Source organism: Engystomops pustulosus, chromosome 8, assembly GCF_040894005.1.
Source record: "Engystomops pustulosus chromosome 8, aEngPut4.maternal, whole genome shotgun sequence".
NCBI classification, from domain to species: Eukaryota; Metazoa; Chordata; class Amphibia; order Anura; family Leptodactylidae; genus Engystomops; species Engystomops pustulosus.
This window is the reverse complement of record NC_092418.1, coordinates 122,035,900-122,046,338: the sequence shown is the minus strand read 5'-3', so window position 1 is coordinate 122,046,338 and position 10,439 is coordinate 122,035,900. Positions and strand designations below refer to the sequence as shown.

Genomic DNA, 10,439 nt, shown 5'->3' with positions numbered 1-10,439 from the left:
ATTTGACTGTATAATACAGTTATAAAAAAGCAGCAGTTTGAAATACAAATGTTACTAACAAAAGTTTACTATACAGCACCAATACTGATTTTGTGACTGGAAAGAAATTCTAAAAATGTTTACTAAAATTATTTAAAAAATAAAAACATATCTCAATATTTGATTGGACATAAAAAGCACTTGATTGTATGATATTCTTCTGCTCCATGAAGCCATTTCCCGGACAGGGCAGTCCCATAATCATTGGAGACGCCTTGTCTGCATGGATTTGCATTCCCTATTGTTCAGGATGTGGAATCAGTAGGGAATCACAGGGCGACATTTCACATGGTAAAGATTTGCAAATGAAGTTATCTAGTTTCATCAGACAGACACATCCTGGCCTTTCTTTGGTGGGAAGGGATGATAAACCCATAACAAAGGAGAACACTCATAACAAGACACTCTTAAACAAAAAGCCTCGCTGATAAGGAAGTGGGACCAACACCCTTCATTTACATGGGGGAGGTTGTTGAGACAAAAGGGGGCAGACCAAGAAGTATAAGAAACCCAAGCACAACTCACATGAGGAGAACTTCTTGGTGGAAGATCTTACTGGAGGAGCTTGGACTGAGGGTCTGAGACACAGAATGGAGAGAGAGCAGGTCCAGATATGTGCGGAGGATGGAGCCTGGGAAGGAGGACATGACGCTGGTGCCAAGGACCCCCAGGATGGTGAGTACTCTGCCACATTATTTCTGCCTATATCCACTACCACAAAATAGGGGGCATTTATAAAGCCTTTGAAACGGAAAATAGTGATAGTGCTGCCACATTATTGGTGTTTATCTGACTCTCATGGCTTGTTCTATTTATGGGCGCAAAATTGTGGCACTGCTTGTGAATCTGAGATATTTCCGTCTCTATTGGGTAAAATTTTTGGTGCAAAATTATTGCAACTAAAAGCTGGTCTAGGGAGTTCATATCGATTGCACTTGTATTTATGAAGTGTTTGTAAAAGGATTGTGACACAGAAGTCTGACATGAATCTGTTGCTCACCCATTAAACTGAGTTCACCAGAAAAAACTGGTGCACTCAGTGTAAGAAAAGTGAGCGCCCGCAGGGTGTGGCAGATTTGTAAAGACTGTGCTCCTGGCTTCATAAATCTGGAGCCAATAGAACTCCTTACACCAGTTTTCTGCAGCTCTAATTGTGCGCCAAAAAGCATGTTGGAAAAGTGGTGGATTCCCCAATGGCGCCCAAATTGTGGGCCCTTCTGAAAGTCAATAATGAAGACCCCCATTGTGCTTTTTACCGAATGTATGATTTTCATTGTACATTCACAGTTTGCAGTAAAAAATGCATCTCAACTGCATAAAAATAAAAATGCAGCAATAGGAGTAAAGAGGTGCAGAAATGTAGGGGTACAGTCATGTACAGATGTAGGGGTGCAGTCATGTACAGATGTAGGGGTACAGTCATGTACATGTGTAGGGGTACAGTCATGTACAGGTGTAGGGGTACAGTCATGTACTGGTGTAAGGGTGCAGTCATGTACAGGTGTAGGGGTACAGTCATGTACTGGTGTAAGGGTGCAGTCATGTACAGGTGTAGGGGTACAGTCATGTACAGGTGTGGGGATGCAGTCATGTACAGGTGTAGGGTTGCAGTCATGTACAGGTGTGGGGGTGCAGTCATGTACAGGTGTAGGGGTGCAGTCATGTACAGGTGTAGGGGTGCAGTCATGTACAGGTGGGGTGCAGTCATGTACAGGTGTAAGGGTGCAGTCATGTTCAAGTGTAGGGGTGCAGTCATGTACAGGTGTAGGGGTGCAGTCATGTACAGGTGTAGGGTGCAGTCATGTACAGGTGTAAGGGTGCAGTCATGTTCAAGTGTAGGGGTGCAGTCATGTACAGCTGTAGGGTTGCAGTCATGTACAGGTGTAGGGGTGCAGTCATGTACAGGTGTAGGGGTGCAGTCATGTACAGGTGTAGGGGTGCAGTCATGTACAGGTGTAGGGGTTCAGTCATCTACTGGTGTAAGGGTGCAGTCATGTACAGGTGTAGGGGTGTAGTCATGTACAGGTGTAGGGGTGTAGTCATGTACAGGTGTAGGGGTACAGTCATGTACAGGTGTCGGGGTGCAGTCATGTACAGGTGTGGGGATGCAGTCATGTACAGGTGTAGGGGTGCAGTCATGTACAGGTGTAGGGGTGCAGTCATATACAGGTGAAGGGGTGCAGTCATATACAGGTGTGGGGGTGCAAATATGTAGATATATTGAAATATAAAGCTTCAAATATGTACAAATTAGCGGTCATTTATCTTTAGTCTGGACATTTTTTACCCTGGTTTTGGACTTGTTTGATTTATCTTAGAGGGTGATATATGATATTAGAGGGTGAGATATGATATATAAAATGTTATAAATACTTATATCATTACAGATTTTATTAACTTTGTTATTGATCAACCTGTTATTCCCGGCAGATGACGTTACTTGTGGCTCAGAGGAACATCTGATATCTTCAGATATTAAAGCTGATGATTGTGGGATCACACAAGATACATGTATAGAAAACAACAGCAGAAAGGATTTACCCTCAGAACTTCACCGCAACAATCTATCATCTGATCCTATTACATTGGGCATCTATTCTGATACAACACAGACTAAAAGTCCAAAAAGGAGCCACCACAGAGCAGCCGAGCATCTAAGAGCTGCAACCAGGAAGACGTTTTCTAGTTCTAAAAGTGACAAATGTTTTACTCATAAATGGAATCTTCTCACACATCAGAAAATTCAAACAGGGGAAAAGCCTTTTTCATGTCCAGAATGTGGGAAAAATTTTGTTAAAAAATCAAGGCTCATTGAACATGAGAGAATTCACACAGGGGAGAAGCCGTTTTCATGTTCAGAATGTGGCAAATGTTTTATTCAAAAATCAGATCTAGTTCTTCATGAGAGAATTCACACAGGGGAGAAACCATTTTCATGTTCAGAATGTGGAAAATGTTTTTCTAAAAAATCAAATCTTATTAAGCATGAGAAAATTCACACAGGGGAGAAGCCGTTTTCTTGTTCAGAATGTGACAAATGTTTTATTGAAAAATCAAAACTTGTTAAACATGAGAGAATTCACACAGGGGAGAAGCCATTTTCTTGTTCAGAATGTGACAAATGTTTTATTCAAAAATCAGATCTAGTTCAGCATGAGAGAATTCACACAGGGGAGAAGCCATTTTCATGTTCAGAATGTGGCAAATGTTTTAGTCAGAAATCGGATCTTGTTAAGCATGAGAGAATTCACACAGGAGAGAAGCCGTTCTCTTGTTCAGAATGTTACAAATGTTTTTCTCTAAAATCGCATCTTCTTGTACATGAGAGAATTCACACAGGGGAGAAGCCGTTTTCATGTTCAGAATGTGGCAAATGTTTTATTCAAAAATCAGATCTAGTGCAGCACGAGAGAATTCACACAGGGGAGAAGCCGTTTTCATGCTCAGAATGTGGAAAATGTTTTTCTGTAAAATCAAATCTTCTTGTACATGAGAGAATTCACACAGGGGAGAAGAAGTTCTCTTGTTCAGAATGTGACAAATGTTTTTCTCTAAAATCGCATCTTCTTGTACATGAGAGAATTCACACAGGGGAGAAGCCGTTTTCATGTGCAGAATGTGGCAAATGTTTTTCTAAAAAATCAAATCTAGTTCAGCATGATAGAATTCACACAGGGGGAAAGACGTTCTCTTGTTCAGAATGTGACAAATGTTTTTCTCGAAAATCGCATCTTCTTGTACATGAGAGAATTCACACAGGGGAGAAGCCGTTTTCATGTGCAGAATGTGGCAAATGTTTTATTCAAAAATCAGATCTAGTTCTTCATGAGAGAATTCACACAGGGGAGAAACCGTTTTCATGTTCAGAATGTGGAAAATGTTTTTCTAAAAAATCAAATCTTATTAAGCATAAGAAAATTCACACAGGGGAGAAGCCATTTTCTTGTTCAGAATGTGACAAATGTTTTATTGAAAAATCAAATCTTCTTGTACATGAGAGAATTCACACAGGGGAGAAGCCATTTTCATGTTCAGAATGTGGCAAACGTTTTATTGAAAAATCAAAACTTGTTAAACATGAGAGAATTCACACAGGGGAGAAGCCGTTTTCTTGTTCAGAATGTGACAAATGTTTTATTCAAAAATCAGATCTAGTTCAGCATGAGAGAATTCACACAGGGGAGAAGCCATCTTCATGTTCAGAATGTGGCAAATTTTTTCTCCAGAAATCGGATCTTGTTAAACATGAGAGAATTCACACAGGGGAAAACCCGTTTTCATGTTCAGAATGTGGGAAATGGTTTATTAAAAAATCAAGTCTTGTTCAGCATGAGAGAATTCACACAGGGGAAAATCCGTTTTCATGTTCAGAATGTGGGAAATGTTTTATTAAGAAATCCAAACTTGTTGAACATGAGAGAATTCACAAAGGGGAGAAGCGGTTTGTGTTAACAATGTGACAAATGTCTTACATTTAAATCCCATCTCTAAACACGTCTCTCATACAGGAAAAACACATTTTAATGTTAAGAATGTGGCAAACATTTTACTTTGATGAAAAACTTTTTACATATGAGAGGAGCCATAAGCGGAGAAGTCTTGTTCTTATTGAACATCTACATATGTTGAGTTTTATGAAATGCATTAAACTTGCAATAAACTTCACATTAAATAAGAGAACTTGTACAATTATTAGAGATGAGCGAGCACTAAAATGCTCGGGTGCTCGTTACTCGAGCCGAACATTTCCGGATGCTCGAGTGCTCGTTTCGAGTAACGAGCCCCATTGAAGTCAATGGGAGACCCGAGCATTTTTCAAAGGGACCATGGTTCAGGAATAAAATGTGTTATTTAATTGAAAAATAATGTCTTCTGATAATTTGCAAACATCTGCGATCTATTCTTCACTGTTCCGCGCGTATATTATCTCCCGACAAGTTAGCAGATGTAAAGAACAGTGAAGAATAGAATAAAAACAGTGAACACAGTGAACACAGTGAACACAGGATCATTTAAGATAAAAACACAGTGCAGAACACAGTGCAGAATAGATTACAGATGTTCGGCACATCTGCTTACTTGTCGGGAGATACGCGCGGAACGGCGCGAACAAAATAGCATGTGAAGAACAATATATATGTGTGTGAAGAACACATTGCAGATGTTTAAATACATCTGCAATGTGTTCTTCACACATATATATTGTTCTTCACATGCTATTTTGTTCGCGCCGTTCCGCGCGTATCTCCCGACAAGTAAGCAGATGTGCCGAACATCTGTAATCTATTCTGCACTGTGTTCTGCACTGTGTTTTTATCTTAAATGATCCTGTGTTCACTGTTTTTATTCTATTCTTCATTGTTCTTCACTGTGTTTTTTTTAATTAAATGCTCGATCTCGAGCAGGGGAAATACTCGTCCGAGCAACGAGCCGTCTCGAGTACCCTAATGCTCGACCGAGCATCAAGCTCGGACGAGCATGTTCGCTCATCTCTAACAATTATGTAACAAAATCAGAATAAGAGAGAAAATTGTGGAGGATTCGGATAAAGGATCAGCCTGCAGATTTTCTGTGCCATATTTATGATGTGTCAGAGCCAGGGGCATCGCTAGGTCACAATATCTGGAGCACAAGCCCTGTATCTTTTATCCAGCTACTCCATGCCCCAGTAGCCTCTTTAAAAAATAATCATATTACCCTGATTAAAGATTAGAAATGATAGAGGGGAGTAAAAGATTAGCCCTAAAGAGGGCTATCCTTACATACGTTACATGCACCTACCACTGCATCTACCGTAATAGGTAGGTCCGTAGAGGTAGGTTTCCTTTGAGGACCAAGCCACTCTAGGGCTTCCGGACCAAGTCAAATTTTTAAAGTCTGCCCTGTGTCAGTAGAAGTGGTTATAACCTTCAAATGTTTTAACATATCGCGGTAATTTTGAGATTGTTTTCTCGTCACACATTGTACTTCAAATTAGTGGAAATATTTGGATCAAATCTTTTACGTTTAATTATGAAAAAAATTGAAATTTGTCAAAAAATTTTGAAATATTCTAAATTTTCAAAGTTCTAAATTCTTTACTTTTCAAGTAGATAGTCATAGTACCCAAATAACTTTAGAAATAACATTTTCCGAATGTCTGCATTATGTTGGCATGGCTTTTTATTCATCCTTTTATTTTTCTAGGTTGGTATGGGGGCTTAGAATTGTGGGTGCAATTTTTCACATTTTTATGAAAATCACCAAAACCTTTTCAGTTTTCAAAAGGCCTTATATCAGTAAAACCATATAAGTTACCCCATTATAGAAACTACACCCCTCAATGCATGAGAAAAAACTCTTTAGGTTTTTACAGGGGTAAAAACAAAATGGAGGTGGAATTTACAATTTTGTAATTTTTACATTGGACAATACAAGCAGTCCCCGACTTATTACTATCCCTCCACCCCTTGTAATTTCTCAGAGGTTGGCACATGCAGTTTTTAGTTTCTTTTCAACTATATAATTGTAAAATAATTTGGGCAATTTTTTTTCTTTCTTTCTGTCTCTATTATCGCTGCCTTTCTTTATTTTGTACAGAATTTATTCTATGCTCCAGCACAAAGTCAAACAATATGGCTCTGCTTCCCTAATTTCATTAAGGCCTAGGATGCATGGAACCCTTTCAATAATTTGAAAACATATCTTAGTAGTCTGAGTGCGACAAAATTTCCAAACTATAGTTTATAGAGGAATATATGTTTGAACAATTCCGAAAAAAAAAATTCCTTGGATTTTAGGGCATCAGATGTAATCTTGAAATCTTAAGACGCCAAATGAAATTTGATATTTGATGATAATTAATGTGATCAGACCCCGGAATTTAGGTTGTAAAATGTACAAATGTATTTTTGCTTAAAGAGAGTGACAATGGTTTATTTTAGATGATGTCAACTTGGAAAAAGAGCCCAAGGTTTTGGCTTTTTGCCATTGTTTAAGAGTAAAATATATGACAAATATATTGAGGAATAAAAATGTTGAAGTATAAATGTTGGCAATGTAAATTATGGTATGTATTTGACTGTACAGGCGGTTGCCTACTTAAGAACACCTGACTTACGTACGGCCCCTAGTTACAAACGGACCTCTGGATGTTGGTAATTTACTGTACTTTAGCCCTAGGTTACATTAATCAGCTGTAACAGTTATCACTGGTGTCTATAATGAAGCTTTAGTGTTAATCCTGGTTCTAATGAAAATCCAACATTTTTAAAATCCAATTGTCACAGAGACCAAAAAAAATTTGGCTGGGGGTTACAATAATAAAGTAAACATTTCCGACTTACATACAAATTCAACTTAAGAACAAACCTTTAGACCCTATCTTGTATGTAACCCGGGACTGTCTGTATAACATAGTTATAAAAAGGCAGCACTAGAAATACAAATTTTACCAATAAAAGTTTATTTTTATCACCAAAACTGATTTTGACTGGAATGAAAATGTAAAATAATTTATACTAAAATGATTTTTAAAAAATCTCTGCTCCATGAAGTCATTTCCAGGACAGGGCAGTCACATGGTCATTGGAGACGCCTTGTCTGCATGGATATGCATTTTCTATGGTTCAGGATGTGGAATCAGTAGGGAATCACACAGGGAAATTTTTCCTAGTAAATATTTGCAAATGAAGTTATTAAGCTCCATTAGAAAGGAGCCGTTTTCATGTTCAGAATGTGACAAGTGTTTTGCTCGTAAATCAAATCTTGGTGGACATAAAAGAATTCACACAGGGGAGAAACCGTTTTCATGTTCAGAATGTGGAAAATGTTTTATTAGGAAATCAGATCTTGTTAAACATGAGAGAACTCACACAGGGGAGAAGCGGTTTGTGTTAACAATGTGACCAATGTTTTACAATGAAATCCCATCTCTAAACACGTCTCTCACACAGGAAAAAGGCAGCTTAATGTTAAGAATGTGACAAACATTTTACTTTGATGAAAAACTTTTTATATATGAGAGGAGCCACAAGGGGAGAAGTCTTGTTGTTATTGAACATCTGCATTTGTAATTGAGTTTGATGTTGTGTTGTATGAGATGCAATAACCAATAAACTTCAGATTGAATTAGAGAACTTGTACAATTATGTAACACAATCAGAATAAGAGAGAAAAATGTGGAGGAGCTCGGATAAAGGATCAGCTGATGTTTTATCGTATACAGGTGTTTGATAAATTTCGCCCTGTATAAGTAAAGCCTATGGTGACTAAATATATGGGAGCCCATGATCAGATCTCAGCCCCATAGAGGTCTATCGCACCTGCATACACCACACCATGGCTGAACTGGGCGGTTGCTCCACATGATATAAGATATGTCCCATATAATGTCTGCTTTACATGAAGCACACACCCCTCCTGCATTAATGCAAGTGCATAAGGCCTATGGAACCAATGCACACAAAACATAATGGGGACCGATATCCAGCCAAAAATGGTATCATTCCCTGTAGATGTCTATTGCAAACAGTCACATTGGGGTCAGCATACGTTGAATCACCGCACCGTGATCAGGCAAAGAAATGTCCTATATTCTGCTGTATTCCGGTGCCAGTCCTGCTCTTCTCTATTGAGAGGGGTCTGCTCACCCATCTTCCCTCCAGCAGGGGGCCGAATGTTTGCCCATGCTATGCTGCACATACTTTAACATAAAAAATGATACCCTCATCTGTCAGAAGCAGGAATTACTATTTCAGGCCATGCATCTTTTTATTTTTCGTTTTAAAGACACAATTTAGTTTTCATCCTTACAATTAACCCTTCAATGACCACTGTATCAGGTTTTTACAGTGTCAGAGGAAGTTTGCAGGACATCAGGTCCTGTTGGTGCCTGCTGGTTATGTTATCACTGCACCAACACCCAGGAATGGAAAAGCTTCAATCCTGGGTATTTAACCCCTTTGAAACCGTAGTCAAACCTGGACTGCAGTGCCTTAGCGGGTGCAGCTAAAGGGCTAATAACAGGTTTACAAGGGTATAAATCGATTTTCTATTGGAGTCTGACCCTGGCATTGACAAGGGTGAAAATTGCAGTAAAAATCCACAGCATTCTGTATAAATGTGCACACAATAGAGAATGGCTATAGAGATTACAATGCTAGAATGCAAAAATAATGCAAATTAAAAAAAAAAAAAAATAACCCCAATTTAGCTAGAACTGATATAAAACGTAATATACAGTAAAAATCACAAGCAGGTATTAGTTTAGGTATCACTGCGTTTCAAACAAAATATGAAAACAGTTATTACAGATGGTGGAACCCCTATGGAACCCAAATGTCTGAAACGCTACTTTTACACCATTTTACATACCATAAAAAATGAATTCAAAAGTAATCAAAAGGTTGCACAGGCATCAAAATGGTAGCAATGAAAACATCAGCTCATTTTTCAGAAAATGACACCTCACACAGCTCCATAAGTATGAAAAAGATATTAGCGCCAGAAGTTGGCAAAATTGTTTTTTTTTTCGTACACATTTGTTTAATTTTTGAAAATGTATTAAAGGAAACCTACCTATTCAAATGGTTGGTGTAAGCTGTAAACACCGAGCACAGCTCAGGGTGAGCTGGTGCCGGTGCTTAGTTTCGTTAGTGTTAAAACCACGGTATCGCGGTATTAACACTTTTTAAACTTTATAGCAGAAACTGCTTCGGCGCTGCGTGCGCACGATGATGCGCGCGCCTACATAGGAAATGTCGCAGGCGTTGCACGCGCACGGTTGCGCGCAGCGCCGAAGCAGCTTCTGTTATAAAGTTTAAAAAGTGTTAAAACCATGTTAAAAAGTGTTAAAAAGTGTTAAACTAAGCACCGGCACCAGCTCACCCTGAGCTAGTGCTCAGTGTTTACAGCTTACACCTACCATTTGAAATGGTAGGTTTCCTTTAAAGCACAATAAAACCTGTATAAATTGGGATCACCTTGATCGTACTGAACCAAAGAATAAAGTAGATGTATCGTTTGGAGTCCAGAGTGAAAGTCGTAAAAACTGATCCCACAAGAAAGTGCCACAAATGTGAGGTTTTTTTTGCCAATTTTAATCACATTTTGATATTATAAATAATGTCATGGAGTAGTAAAATTTGTTATGCAGAAAATAAGCCCTCACACAGCTCTGTACACAAAGAAATGTAAAAGATATGTAAAAAGTTACAGATTTTTAAATGTGGGGGCGAAAAATGAACAGAAAAAATGCTGCATCCATAAGGGGTTAAGAAATCTTCAAATATATATATAAAAAAAAGATCTATCAAGTTATATAGTATACATGTCCCACCTGGGCCCAGTGATTGGTCTATTTTAGTCTTATTGACGTGACATTGCACTTCATCCCGAGATGGGCTGAGCCCTCTCCATGC

General features: G+C 38.5%; 1 protein-coding gene across 1 annotated transcript in view; it reads left to right on the top strand.

Annotated features, from left to right (window-relative positions):
* Positions 1-629: 629 nt before the first annotated feature.
* LOC140076197 (uncharacterized) overlaps positions 630-10,439 on the top strand; it is a 54,122-nt gene continuing 44,312 nt past the window's right edge. Inside the window, exons 1-3 of the mRNA XM_072122712.1 lie at positions 630-714; positions 2,545-3,528; positions 3,613-4,452. Of these exons, the coding sequence (XP_071978813.1) occupies positions 630-714; positions 2,545-3,528; positions 3,613-4,452 (1,909 nt within the window). The remainder of the gene's footprint in view (positions 715-2,544; positions 3,529-3,612; positions 4,453-10,439) is intronic.